The 14679-nt window shown below is 40.5% G+C and overlaps 2 protein-coding genes across 5 annotated transcripts in view; one reads left to right on the forward strand and one right to left on the reverse strand.

Moving 5' to 3' along the window:
- Positions 1–9331, forward strand: part of LOC105286322 (extracellular serine/threonine protein CG31145) — a 41159-nt gene extending 31828 nt beyond the window's left edge. For 2 of the 3 annotated variants that reach the window (XM_011351196.3, XM_011351197.3), the window contains exons 6-9: positions 1604–1696; positions 1910–2214; positions 2309–2582; positions 5561–9331. In XM_011351196.3, the coding sequence (XP_011349498.2) occupies positions 1604–1696; positions 1910–2214; positions 2309–2582; positions 5561–5765 (877 nt within the window). In that variant the 3' untranslated portion in view covers positions 5766–9331. Of the gene's footprint in view, positions 1–1603; positions 1697–1909; positions 2223–2308; positions 2583–5560 lie in introns of those variants that run through there. The other variant, XM_011351198.2, reaches the window with a different exon arrangement.
- A 1620-nt stretch (positions 9332–10951) lies between these two features.
- LOC105286323 (nibrin) lies at positions 10952–14673 on the reverse strand. Of its 2 annotated transcripts, none has more exons than XR_895217.3 (9): positions 14512–14673; positions 14296–14429; positions 14059–14210; positions 13728–13890; positions 13324–13579; positions 13112–13255; positions 11836–13008; positions 11666–11755; positions 10952–11362 (listed from the first exon to the last, which is right to left on the reverse strand). XR_895217.3 is itself a non-coding variant. In XM_011351199.3 (9 exons), exons 1-9 carry the CDS (start codon positions 14534–14536, stop codon positions 11264–11266), a joined length of 2229 nt encoding a protein of 742 aa, XP_011349501.2. In that variant the 5' UTR covers positions 14537–14673; the 3' UTR covers positions 10952–11263. The 2 variants fall into 2 exon arrangements, 1 of the variants encoding a protein (XP_011349501.2); XM_011351199.3 differs by having other exon boundaries at positions 11843–13008.
- Between the last annotated feature and the right edge of the window lie 6 nt (positions 14674–14679).

Genomic DNA, 14679 nt, shown 5'->3' on the forward strand with positions numbered 1-14679 from the left:
CAGTTTTTGCAATACTCAAGTATCAAGTAAACTGCAATGCTGCAAGTCGCGGTAAATATTGTACCTATCGTATCAACGTTCATTATGCATTGCTATTAATTGGAAGGATTTTCAGGTTTGAATCTTTTAACGAATTCCAAATTAGCTGGTCGATTGACCCGATTTCCGGGCGCGAAGTACATTTTTCCCGTGTTTTCTAGGGTCGATCGGACTCGGCTCGTGAGATTCATGCTTTTCGCTCGTGCTTATTGTCCCGTCTCACGTGTATATATACACACACACACACACACACACACACATGTATATACATATGCACACATATATATATATACACGATATATATACCTGTGTGTACGTATATATGTATACGTATACCGCGCGCGGCTCGTAAAACCCGCACCAAGATCACCAGGTAAATATTTGATCGCGCTCGAGTTTGCGGAACTCCTGAAGCTTTCTCTCTCTCTCTCTTTCTCTCATCTTCGTCCTTCTTTTCCGCTCCTCGAGAGAAAGATCCTCGAGAGAGAGAAGCTCGGGGACCAATAAAAGCCCGAGCTTTCGCATTGTCCCTTTGCTGCACTTTTCCTACGAATAATTTTGGGTTTTCTCCCTTTTTTCTTTTTTCCCCATTTTTTCCTTTTTTTAAATTTTTTGTTTCTTGTCACCATTCGGCCATTTCAACCATTCCGACTGCATAGCTTGAGATTGATTTAGCGCCTATGTCAACATAGGCTCAACGGCATAGGGCTTCTTTTCGTACATTTTAACTAGCATTGTCCGTGTTTGCGTATCACGTAATATAAATTTTACTCGTTTATTCAAACGTGGCACCCCATGTAATTTTGGTCGTTGTTTGACTGCGAACGACTGGAAAGCGCGGGATAATTATCAGATAGCAAGCGATATATCGAACATGGATAACGAGCTTGGATTGTAACGACGGATTTGCAACGATTGTTATATTAGGACATCGATACACGCCCCTGTATTGTTTAATTACATTAATTTATCCGCTAAATGAACAATCGCGCTTCGTAGAATGTACTGCAAATTATTAGTACGAATGAAGCGTATAATTAACGAAATCAATAAACATTAAACAGAAATCTTTTGTCTTTTTTAAAACAAGATTCACGTGTATATTTGTAAAACTATATCACGCACAAACCCGCATACACGTCAATCTTGTGCAACAATTATTAAAGGGTTTGCGAAAAAGAAGGGAAAACGAATACCATTTTCTACGTACGTAAAAATCCGGTACGTAATATAACGTGAATTATATAATTGGTGGGATTATTACGTTACGCAATGTATGTACAGGGCACGTAGCCACGCGACAGATATCGATCGATCGATCGATTTGCCGCAATTTGCCTTAATCTTCCGCAATATAGCAATTTCGGCTAATGCCTGCAATATTACGCACGCGAGATTCTTTCAAACACGCTTCCTCAAACGTAGCTTCCTCACGAGTTTACATAGGGTGAATCCCAAGTAAAGTCAGTTCCGCGATCTTGTCAAAAAGTAACGCTATAAGGTAAAATATTTGAATGAGCAACGTGTCTTGCGCTAAAACCAACGAAATTGTTGTCAATTGCAGCTTCCCGCGAGAACAGCAGACTTTGCCGAATCATTTTTACTTTACGGATTTTGAGAGGCATACCGCCGAGATTGCCTCCTTCCACTTGGACAGGTAAGATTATACTCGTTTATATTCCTTGTTATTACGTTCCTTGTTGCACGATACTTTTCAGAGAGGTAGAGGTAAAACATTTGGAAAATATCACGGTTAATTTGTTATTAATGTCCAGTGAAAGTTTTCATGTTGAAACGTTAGCAAATTTCCTATTTAAAAGTGCCTTGTGGCACGTGACATTTGAAGATTCTTGTTGTTTTTGATTCGCAGGCTTTTGGGATTTCGTCGAGCGATGCCGGTAAGCGGTCGAACCCTCAACGTCACGACGGAAATTTATCAAATTGCCGACGGCGAGCTGCTGAAGACGTTCTTCGTGAGTCCGGCCGGCAACCTGTGTTTTCACGGCAAATGCAGTTACTATTGCGACACCGCACACGCGGTCTGCGGCAGCCCCGACACTCTGGAGGGGAGCTTCGCCGCTTTCCTGCCCGACAGAGCTCTCGCAGCCAGGAAAGCCTGGCGACATCCCTGGCGCAGAAGCTATCACAAGCGAAAGAAGGCCCAGTGGGAACACGGTGAGTGAGTGAGTCCAAAAATTGCAAAGCAAGCTTTGTTTTGGCCTTGTTGGCTACGGTGATTATGATGATGATATAAATCTTGCATTTGCAGATTCCGACTATTGTTCCCTAGTCAAGGAAATCTCACCGTACGACGAGGGTCGACGATTGCTCGACCTGATGGACATGGCAGTTTTCGACTTTTTAACGGGCAATATGGACCGCCATCATTACGAGACGTTCAGGATTTTTGGCAACGACAGTTTTACGTTACATCTGGATCACGGAAGGGGTTTTGGGAAACCGTTTCACGACGAGACGTCTATTCTGGCGCCTCTCTTGCAGTGCTGTATAATCAGACAGACGACTCTGAGCACTCTACTCCGGTGAGTTGAATTTTTTCTCTCAACGATTATCCTAATCACTCTCGAATCTCCGAGGTAGGTTAAATAGTCCAATCAGATAGCAAAAGTAAACGATTGAATTATAAGCGTTTTAATCTGTATACATATATGTATATATATATATATATCGCGATAGCTAATCTCGCGCTCGACATTATTTATCGGTTTTCCATTTCCGATACGATCGATACTTTGCGCGTCCGCGAAATCCCAGAGAGCGGCTGGACATGGAATTTATCGCGCGGCCCGTAAAAACGCGAATCCGCATCAAAGCGAAGATTCACGAGCGCGTCCCGGCTATTCTGATAAAACGCAGCTCCGGATTGCGGAATTCGCCTTATCGTAAAGTTTCCCCGTTTCCTTTTTTCGACGGGATATCGGATTCGTGGCGCCGAACCTACCGAACGTCAGCCGTTCTGAATTGCAAATTTCGCCGATCGACAGCATCGTCCAGCGCGATTCGCTGATGCTTTGACGAATCGAAGCAATTGTTCCCAATGGCTTCGATGTCCATTACACGTTACGCGCGTCTATCTAGTCTCAAACGAAAATGTGTCGAAAATATGTACGAGAGATACTAACAATTTCTCAGAGTCTCTCATGAACACGCTTACATCTCATTACGAGACGAATCATGCGTGATTGATATAAATCAATGAATTCCTACTGTAGATTAGCATTAGGATGATGAAGCCGACCGATACGAAATGGACGGACAGGCGTACAAACACGTGAAGAGAGAGAGGGAGAGTAAAAGAGCCCACACGTCGCCCATTAAACGTGTTGTTACAACATCATTGCTTCCTGTCGTGCCGTTTCGTCGCGTGAATCGCTGATTACAAGTTCTTCCGTGTTGAATCTTCTCTTCTTCTCTTCTTCGAACCAATCAACCACTTAATAACGATAAAGCGAAATTGCTTTATCGCTTGCCTGCTTGTCTCCCTGCAAACTAAACTAAAACTAGCAAACTGAATAGCCATCAGGCAGCTAATAGCGCGCTAATAGCGGCGACTAAAAATAATTTTCCAGCAACATTTCTCAAGAAAACAACATCGAGTTTGGAGGTTTCCGCGATTGACAGTAGACCCGCGAAGCGGAGCGCTTTTCAGAACGACGTAGGTGTTTGGATCGACAAAACGGGCGGTCTCTCGAAAGCTTTCAGAACGATAATGGAAGCCTCTTCGAGTCGGTGGGACTGCCAATGAATAAAGTATCGACTTGAGCAGACACTCGACTTAGGCTCTATTTGTACGGGGTGACGGACATACGTGCACACGCGCACATCCTGGCGCGTCACACCACGAGTAAAAGCGAGTGGGCTCGCTCGGAGTGCTTTGCTTTGCCACCAGGTCCTCTCGGAGGACTTTCTTTTAGGATTAAGGAGGAAGGATGAGTCTCGAGACCTAACCGCCTTTCCGTCCCGTCGAGACTTTTGTCTGCTCGCTATCATCGCCGCCATCAACCGTGCATGGTAGCGTGAAATTCAAAAGATTGTATTAGGTTGGCAAATAAGGTCGTTCGGTTTTTGCTTCGGCGCAACTTCTTTCCAATTCACTCTTGTTTTTCTCGATGCTATCGCGCAACTTCAGAGTGCATTTAAAAGTACATGTTTCACATAACCTTTCTGTAAATTTAGGTTTGACTAACATCAATATTGTGTGTGCTGCGTAGCTGTAAAAATGGAAGTAAATAACGTGCATTATCGTCATATTTTGCTCCATTATTTCAAGAAGAGCAAACGAGCTGCAAAGGCTCATAAAAAGATATGCCGTGTTTATGGAGATGATGCCTTAACAGAACGCGTATGTTAAAAGTGGTTCACCAAATTCCGTTGTGGAGATTTTGACGTCAATGATGCGCCTCGCTCCGATCGCCCGATCGAGATTGATTCAAGTAATGTCAAAGCTATCATCGATAAAAATCCATCCCAAGCACTTAATATATCTCATATAAAGCGTAGAAAACAATTTGCGCCAACTGGAATACGTTTCTCGGCTCAATGTGTGTGTGGGTGCCGCATGAATTAACCGAGGCCAACTTGGCCACTCGCATATCCATCTGTGATTTGCTGCGGAAACGTCAAGAAAACGATCAATTTTTGAAGCGGTTAGTGACAGGAGATGAAAAATGGGTCGTCTATGAGAATGTAACGCGGAAAAGATCATGGGGACACAGCAGCGAGCCACCACAAACAACCTCGAAGGCAGGATTGCATCCGAAGAAGATCATGCTCTCCGTATGGTGGGATTTCAAAGGTGTCACTTACTACGAGCTGTTACCGTCAAGCAAAACAATTGATTCAACCATATACTGCTCGCAGTTAACAAAATTGGACCAAGCACTCCGCAAAAAACGTCCAGAATTGATAAATCGAAAAGGTGTTGTCTTCCACCACAATAACGCCAGACCTCACACATCATTGACAACTCGGAACAAATTACTCAGTCTTGGCTGGGATGTTTTGCCTCATCCTGCGTATTCACCGGACCTGGCCCCTTCCGATTATCATTTATTCCGGTCGTTGCAAAACTCTTTAAACGGAAAAATCTTCAAGGATGAAGAGAACGTCAAAAGACACCTGGATTGGTTTTTCGCCGATAAGCCTCAGATGTTTTACGAACGCGGCATAATGAAGTTGGTGGAAAGATGGCAAGAAGTCATCAATAAAAATGGTCAATATATAATTGATTAAAATTTATTTCGTGTATCAAAAAAATTGTATTTTATTCCACCTTAAAAAACCGAACCAACTTATTTGCCAACCCAATACTTCTATACGTTGAAAAGATACAGCTAATTATTTTCTTGGCGATAATGCTCTATCCCGCTTCATACGGCGAGATGTACAAAACTCAAGGTGCTTGAAGCAGAAGCAACTTTTGAAGCGGCTTTCAACAAATTCAACGTATCAAGGCTTTTCTGTTTCTTTTTTTTCAAAGTTCAATTCTCTCTGTTTACAGCTTCCACAACGGGCCCACGCGACTGAGCACAGCCATGCGGCAAAGCATGGCGAGGGATCCCGTGGCTCCCGTTCTATGGGAACCCCACCTGGATGCCCTGGACAGGCGGATAGGTATCGTTCTGCAAGCCGTCCGCGATTGCATCGCACGCGAAAATTCCTCGCAGCAAGTCATTCACAGTGATAATACCGACTCCAAGTTATAGCCTTCGATCGTGACTTAGAATAACTCGATTGCAATGTATAAAAAGATACAAATGGATCTCTTTTTAAAAAGCCTCCCGTTTTCTAACGACTCTAAGGAGGTCCAATCTCTTCCTTTTCCCTTCTTTTTATCAAAGATTATCTTGTACTTGTACTTTTAAGACCAACTTTTAACTTAGACTTATCTTAATTTATAAAACTCGGTACTATCGTTATCGATCGTTTTCCCATTTACTAATCATAATGATAACAAGCCGACGTTTCAATGCGAGATGCATATCGGCAGGTTAATGATTACGATAAATTTGTTTAATCGATTTGAGCTAATTTAAGAATTTATAAAAAGATATATCGCTCACCGGAATAGACGAAAAATTACAAGAAATATTTTGACAGTGTTCTTAAACGCGATGCTAAATATACGTATGTGTATATGCATGTTCCTGTTATGGAGCGAATAACAATTACAAGAGATAGTTAGAAGAGAATTATCGTTTTACCGCAACTTGCTTAAATCGCGATATTAAATTGCTATCTGATTTCAATACACGCAACTGAGAACAAAAAGGTGATACGTCATTTTCGCAACGCAGTTTAAAGACAAAATTAAATTAAATCGAGTCTCAGAAAACTCACAATTTAAAAGAGAAAGAATTTTTAGGTAAAACTTGAATTTGAAAAGGCGAGTCCGGGAAAACAAAGTGCAATTGCTTCTTTCTAGACTCCCTTTCCTTCGAGTCGTTTGTTTTATTATATTATTATGTTATTATTAATGTATTGTAGAAGTTCTTTTTGCGGAAAGAAAATAACCGATTTATATATCGCGGGAACATATCGCGGAAAATGTCCGATTGTCACTTTTATACTTGATGTACAAAGAGGCTGTTATTTTATGTACATATTGTATGCATAATATCTACGGACATATAATTTAGTTACACGTACCACGACTTGGTGCAACAATAAAACTGCACAAATTTTATCAAGGTGTGCAAGCAAGAACGTTACTGTAAATAACTGTAAACGCAACAAATGACAACGTTGAATTGAATTAATCCATTTAACGGCAAAGATTCATAAAGTAAAGTCCGAGGTTCTCATAAAACAACGATTAAAGAAACGAAACGTATTGATATCAAGACTTGATCATGCATTATGATCACGTGGCCTTTAATGGGTTAAGCGGAAATATATAATGATACGTGTAAATAAAAATGTGGCTTTTTGCTAATGTAAAAAAGGAGAGGTATCGGTTAAATATCGTTGCGCGTGCGTGGCGCTTGCGTATGTACAAATGCGTGTGGGAGAGCTTTTGTAAAGTGTTTAAGCTTTTCATACGCATGGTTTACGTTCCTTGAGATACGCATCTGTGTATGCGAGGAAAATGAATCGACAAAATGAAACAAACTAGACGCAAGTCGTGTCGCAAGTTATTCAATCAGCACATCTTCTCCCCTCCATCCAAATGTCATTTCTGAAAGCGCATACCCGTAAAGCGCATACTCGTTAGTTGACTCTTTTTCTTTTTCAGGACATTACTCGGGGCGTTCGCGTTATTGAAAAGTTCAATTTGTTGTTGAACACGCCCTGAAGGTAAAAATTTCAGTTTTGTCTGTTCTTACTCTGGAAAAAGTTGGTTAATTTTCTCTTTCGAGCGATCGATCTCACGCGACAATGTTCATTTGTGAAGAAGAGCCAAAAAGTCTCTTCTTTCCCGTCTCTCGAATCTGCACAGTGAGTCTGTGTGAGGAAAAGAAGGAACAGAAATTATGACACTTTATTGTCACTTATGAGATCATTGTTTTATCTTCTATATATTTTTTGTGACATTAACATTTCTACGGATATAAATCGCATATTGATGCAAGAAGCAATTTTCCATTGGAAAAATATATATAGGTGTCGTGGCTTGGATGATAAACGATCGCGTTGCACTTGCATATGTATATAATACGCATGCTATGAAAAAAATTATCAATCACACGTACACTCACACATCTAGAGCCGCGTGATTACGAAGCAAGAAAGAAAATGCTCTTTATTGATCCTCTCGGGGAAATCCATCGTTAACCTTTCCTCGAGGTAAGTTCCCTTCCTGCGAGGAGAAGAGAAGCAAAGTTTAAGCTCTCGCTAAAGGCGAATAAAGTTACGCGGAACCGCAAATTCCCAAGTACAACAAACGCGGGGAGATCCGACGGATACATTAAGGTGCGAAAAGTCGCGCAAATATTTGATGAGCTGCGGGGAGCTGAGAGAAAGCGCGTGAGAATTACGCGTGAAATTAATTCGTCGATTGCTTCATCATTTTATTTAACGTTCAAACTAAACTATCGTTTTTTCATCGTCAACTTGACGTTCGAAAATGGATATTTGAGCGTTTGCAAATACATGGCAAAATCTTATTCCTCATTAGATTTCAAGCGGACTGCTTGACTTCATCGTTAATTAGCATCGCATTAATGTCAGAATCTCGATAATTCAAATAATGCATTCTTGTCGGGGCATGCGTTTGCTCTTGATGCCACTTGAACAATCCGAACATCGCGAGTCACGCAAACTCGTTTCACAGCTTTTTTCCATTCTCGCGGATTTTCCCGACTTTTTGCAGTTATAGTTGACAGAGGACACGTCGGAGGCTTGTAGATCGTAGAATAAATTTCGCAGGCCTGTCTGTCTCGCAAACGAATGACCGCGCAAGAATCAAACACGTCGCGATATCTCCCATAAATTTGTCAATCACGCTGTTGTATTTTCTCTCTCTGTCTTTCTCTCTCTCTCGGTTAATATTACTTTTACATTACTTTACTTTTAATATTACTTTACTCGATAGCTCGATTTCGACATCTTTCAAAAGGAAAGAAAGAAGAAATTTTGGAAAATGAAATATTCAGGCACTTGTATCTGCACGTGTCACAGGCAAATTCACAATGATCTCAGATAATAAAGTGGCTCGTTATTTTACGTTCGATTCCAATGTTTGTCAAATCGTTCATCGTAAAAGCATTGAAATTATTAATTAACAATCTGACGGATTAACGTTGACGTTAAAATCACGGTTGCAATGCGAAAAATGATTTTTTTATTATTGTAATCATGGTGCACGAGGATTGATTTATTTATGGATTGGAAGGTGAGAAGGCAATTCTTTATATATACTCTATATATAACTGTTAATCGCCCATAATGCAGAAGGCAACTCAATCTGTCTGTCAGGAAACAGACGTCCTGCTCGAGACGTCTAACGTCACAGGCAAATCCGAGATCGTGTAATTAACAGGATATAACACACTCACCCCAGCTGCTCTCCCGCACGCCAATCGGTTTCCTTCAAAGGGAGGCTGGTCTGATCTTGCAGCTATCACTGCCACGAGCAGATCTCAGATTGCTAATGCCAGTGAAGACGTTCGTTCAACGCAGCTCGGTTGCCATATCCGTGAATCTTGTTTATTAATCTTCTGATAAAATCTCGAGAATCTCTAAAAACATTAAGCACATATCATGTAAGAAACTGTGCGTGCATTCGTGTCAATTATTGCGAGTTTTTTTTCCTTTTTTTTCCAATCAAAAAGATACGCTCGAAAAAGCCGTGTTTCGCAAGTGGTTTATATGCGAGTGCAAACAAAAATGCACTCAATGCAGACAGAAACAATGTAAAAAGCTTACTGGAGAAGATGTATTCGGACAGCACAGGCTTTTTGTTAAAATTTTCCTTCATCCATATCATCCTGCGACAATGTTCTCTTTATTTCGTTCCACGATTCTGTAAACGGAGAAACGTCAAAAACGGCTGTTCAGAGGGGAGATTCTTCTATCTGTTATCGATTTTCCCCTATATATCAAACTTTGTCGCATTATATCAATAAATTAACAAGCATGGTTGATGACTTGAAAAGAGCCACAACGAGTCATACGTGGTGAACCGCGTGAACCGGCTCGGCATTCCCAAAGAAAAAAAAGAAAAATCAAATTTCTGCTGTTTTACCGTTATTGTCTAATAATGTGTATTTTTATACTACTGCGTTAACAATAGCGCATAAATTTTTATTATTAACGACATCGCTTTAGGTAGCATGCCGATATTAATAATAGTTGAAAATTCCATTATCGAATTAAACGAGAAATTTTGCGCTTCCAGCGTCTCCTCCAAGCAGACGTCTGCAGTTTTCCGTCATAAACAGATTCCACGACGAAGAAAGTCAGTCGTGGAAAATCGGTCGACATTTCACGGACAATCTTTTGTACAACTCGGCAAAGTTTCGAGCGAGAACTTTCTTCGAGTCGCTAATCGAAGCTCCGACTTCGTAAACAAACGTTAAAGTTCAACAGCCTCAACGTGCCAAAAGACGAATCGAGACATCTTCACACGTGATGCATGATACATGATGCATTACGTATGCGTTATATGCATGCGTAAAATAATAAAGTTGAATATTGTGTGTATGTACGCGTGTATAGAAAAAATTGTATTATTGTATTTTACTGTATTTATTTATACCATTACCCGTTTCCTCTCCTAGTGATATACATGTACATATTAGCCGTATCGTTAATCGTACCAGAATTGGTAATCGCTGCGACAACGAACGAAAAAGCTCAAGAGCGCAATGCGTGAAAGCTAATATCATAAAAAGGGCTACGTCAGAGATTCGACGATTCATGTCAATCATTTTCATTGTTCTCTTTCACACGAAAATATTATTCGAAATTCCGTTAAACACTTGATTCGTGTCATTTACGCATCTCTGACGATAAACGATCGTTGGTGCAATTACAGTGACAACGAATCAGGAAGTGAAAGGGCAAACCACAGACGCAAATGCAAAAAGCGTCACGGCGCCTTTCGCCTCGCCTTTCCCCGAATAGTCGGAGATTTCGATAGAATGCATTTTAATGCGAAATTTGCATAATCGCTTGAATTCGCGCGCGCATCGCACGTGATGCAGCTGAGTAAAGAAGTCGAACCACCGAAGCTTTCTTCCACCCCTTTCCACCTCCTAAGACCCTCTTTCTTTCCACAAGTTATTCTTTCATTCGTTAGAAAAATAGACGAGGGCTGACAGGAGAGGGCAAGTGTCAATCAGTTTTGTGCAAAAAACAGACAAAAAATTGCTCGTATCATTTCAATGTTCATATTGGATTGGACATTGGAAAGCCAAGGCGGGATGTTAATATAAATAAGTCAAGGCAATACCTTAGTACTTTTTCTTCTTTCTTTTACAAGGAAAAATACCGTTAAGAAAATATACAGCTTCCAAATGATATAAATACATGTCAATTTTATGTAATTGTGAGGGCAGCTCGTATGTAAATTATGTCATAAAGTAAATTAAATATGGAACTCCTTCCTGTATTAACAATACTAATTATGATTTCATTAAATTTCCTCAATGTTTCAAAATTACAAAAATTTAGTAATCCAAACTTTAAAGAGAAACCATCTGTACCAATGATAAATCTGTTAATAATAAGAGTGTCCACACTACAATAGTTTTAGACAGCCTTAATCAGTTTTAATAATCATTTTTTTAACAAAATCACGTGGCTGTCGAGAGACATGGTTGTCCATCCTCGGCATCCTCTCCGGAATCACAACTGGCATCTAAATCCATGAGGAAAGAAGGGCAATGTGTTACATGTTGCAAAAGTGCATATTAGCATACTATCTCTTGCCTATTTTTACACATACGCTATATATATATATTTTATAACGTGTATACAAGCGTACTGTTGTACACTGTTTACTGCTATTAACTACAGATACGGATAAGTCTCGCGATCAAGACCGCTTTTTCCTTTTCGTATTCTTGCTCGATCTTTTCCATCCAGATCCAGATAATTCATTTGAAAAATATCATTCTCACGACACGAGATTTGCAGAAACTTTTGTAAATGTTTTACAAACCTTTGTAAATGTTTTACCACGTGGTGCATCTCTCCGAAGTATCTCATTCGTGAGCTCTTGCTTCAAGTACTTTTCATACCAATTGGCTACCTAAACGTAAACGCATCACGCATCATATATCTGCCAATGTAATAAATAATGCCAATGCATAACGTACGTATTATTATTACCAAGTACCGTTTTTCGAGGTTCTTCTCTGTTTTTATCTCCCTCTCGTATCCTATTTTTCTTCGTTCTCTCATCTTCTTGGGGTCTTCCGACAGAGCAGACTGGATCCAATTTGCGTTCCTTTAACGAATTCGATGACTCTTGAATTTTGGTACGACCTTCCGTCAACGCTTTTTTTCTTTTCCAGTCAGTGTTAATCTTGCTGTGATTAATCTTCTCTATCGATACGATTCGTGGCCCCCTTGAAGTTTTCAACTTTTTCGAAATTTGCCAGTTCGCGCGATCAGATTTATCGTAATCAGCGTTGGAAGATCCGTTTTTCCCAAGTGACAAATTATTTTTGACACAATGTGAATTATTAGTCTTTTTAGATATCACGTAGTTTTCTCGTTGTTGATTGGTCGTTATCGCAACCGGAGCTACAGCATCTTTCTCCAAAGTACCATCATTCCCCTTCTCCACCGTAAGAATACCTCTCTTTTCTGACGATTTCGCGTTTCTGCATATTTTTCGCGCGGCCAAATCCTCGACGACGTTTACCTCGTCAGGCTCGAAAATTTCAGAAACGATTCGAGCTTGTTCACGATCGCTCTTACCGGAAACGGTACCGCTCGCTTCTCTCCCTGCGGAACAACAGCTCTCGGGAATAATTTCGAGTTGTTTTTGAACTTTTTTTTTAGAAAATATGTTGGGCATGATATTTCTCTGTTCGTCTCCGATATGAGGACCGACGTTCTTCGAGGTACCTTGGTCGTTACCTTGGGACTCGCAAATCTCGGGAATTACCTTGCGCGTAACTGTCCTTTGGTCAGCATTCCGCGTGGTTCTCGTCGCGATATCGCTTCTGTTGGAGTCACAGGTACCTCGCCGCGCGTTCTCGCCAAGTGGACAGACACTCGTACTCGAGACAGCATTCTCGTTACTTTGCGAAACGCAAATCTCGGATACGACGTTCTCCTTGCTGCGTCCGTCAGCCTTATTAATTCTGTTAACGATGTCCTGTGTGTCTTCGATTATCACAATGTCGGAAGAAGGAAACGTTTGAGTGTTTAACTCGAGAAACGTGGCGAATTCGAATTTAGGATTACAATAAATTTCTGTGCTGCAGTATAAAATCGCGAGGGGAATTTCGGTATCGGAGATCATTCTGCGTTTGATGGCTTGTAGCTTGCGATCTGCAATGCAATGATAAACAGATGGTTCTACACACGTGTACATATTATTCCATTTACTACTTTCATACTACTTTGTATTCTTCAATGTTGATAACACACTCACAGATGATTGGATAATCAGCCTCGATTATTTGACACGTGAATTGCGACGAGTCGCTCGCAGGCTGCTGTACGACGACCGCATTCTTCGCAGTGAGATCTCGAGGAGTGAGGGGTTTCTTTGTGGGATACACGCACGATTTGCCACCTGAAACGTAATGTTTTCATACAGTTTTGCAATTTGCAAAGCGTAATTTAGTGCGATTAGGATATTACCTGCTGCACTGATCAATGGCGAGCACGTGAAGTATTGCTTTGCACAGAAATGCACGAATGCCAGGCCCTTGAACAGCGCTCTGCGTTTCTCGTTTGGTACAAGCAATCTCGAAGACGCTTTCAACCACTCCTCCTTTATCATTGGCAGAAAGTTTTCGATACCTGGCAATTCCTTTGATTCTTGGACAGCTAGACGTATTGCTTCCCAATATGCAATTGTCACAATCGGTTTGGCAGAGGCCAATGCGCAAGCCAACTATGTAAAATGCACAAAATGCAAAAAATGCGTGTGTAGACTGACTTTAAGGTTCATCTTTTACCCCTGATATTTATCTTTTAGTTTAGACTTTTTGAGACTCTTAATATCTCAATCATACAAATCAAGTTTTATAAGAAAATCTTACTTTTGTAGTAAACAGGATGTTTTCGGACACTGTCAAGTGTGTGCAAGAATCTTCCCAAGTTTCAGCCAACCTTCCTCCCAGAAGATGCACCACGCTTGTTAAGCTCTCTGCAGCTTTTTTATCCAGGCTGGATTTTGCAATCACAAATGAATAACACGACACACTGTGACAAGAAACAAACATGGCGAGTATTAGTTGGAATTTCTGATAAATATTATATAAAATATATTTAATCAATAAATGTACATGTATGTATGTAGGTAGACACATACACACATATATACAGAGAGAGAGCTAGAATGAAAAAAAAAACAGAAAATGACACTCTTACACAAAAGTAGTCTGCTTTAGGCCAAATTGCACTGTGTCGCCAGCTTTCAAGGTACATTTTTCATTTATCAGCAATTTTTTCTTTTGCCCGTCTCTTATGACAAACGTTCCATACTTGGACAAATCACTAATGACACATTTATATGGTGTGGTCTGAAAGAAACATGGCATTCTCAATGACGATTGTGACAATTTCGGAGTACATGTGACAAGCAAATGAATAAAAAAACAGACGTACATCCGATTCCTCGATCGATTCCACGGAAATGACTGCGTGTAATCTGCTGATCGTAGGGTCTCCTTCTAGTTTTATATCACTCAGCGATTTACCAAAGGTTTGTTTCTGATTTGGCGTAACATACACGCAAATGCCTAAGAAAGATTGTCAAGAAATCAATTTGAACGATATGTTGCATGCTTTTATATTTATACTTTTCTAGCTGATTCCTGATACCTTCGCGTCCCTTGAGGCACCACATGTTGAATTCACTTGCACCCTGCGCGTCAATAATCAACGTACAATACGAACCAACTGTGCGTATTTTTAATGATAAATGATAAAGAAGGCGGTTCTGCGGTTTACCGGAACTTTAAACGTGTCAACAATTGTCCCGAACTACTC

The sequence above is a fragment of the Ooceraea biroi genome, chromosome 13 (assembly GCF_003672135.1).
Source record: "Ooceraea biroi isolate clonal line C1 chromosome 13, Obir_v5.4, whole genome shotgun sequence".
Classification (NCBI taxonomy): domain Eukaryota; kingdom Metazoa; phylum Arthropoda; class Insecta; order Hymenoptera; family Formicidae; genus Ooceraea; species Ooceraea biroi.

Coding starts and splice junctions, on each gene's coding strand:
- LOC105286323 (XM_011351199.3), bottom strand. CDS start 14,536: ATGTGGTGCCTCAAGGGACGCGAAG. Junction 13,891..14,058: donor CTAAAGCAGACTACTTTTGT/GTAAGAGTGTCA, acceptor TTCTTGTCACAG/TGTGTCGTGTTATTCATTTG. Junction 13,580..13,727: donor ACATCCTGTTTACTACAAAA/GTAAGATTTTCT, acceptor CATTTTACATAG/TTGGCTTGCGCATTGGCCTC.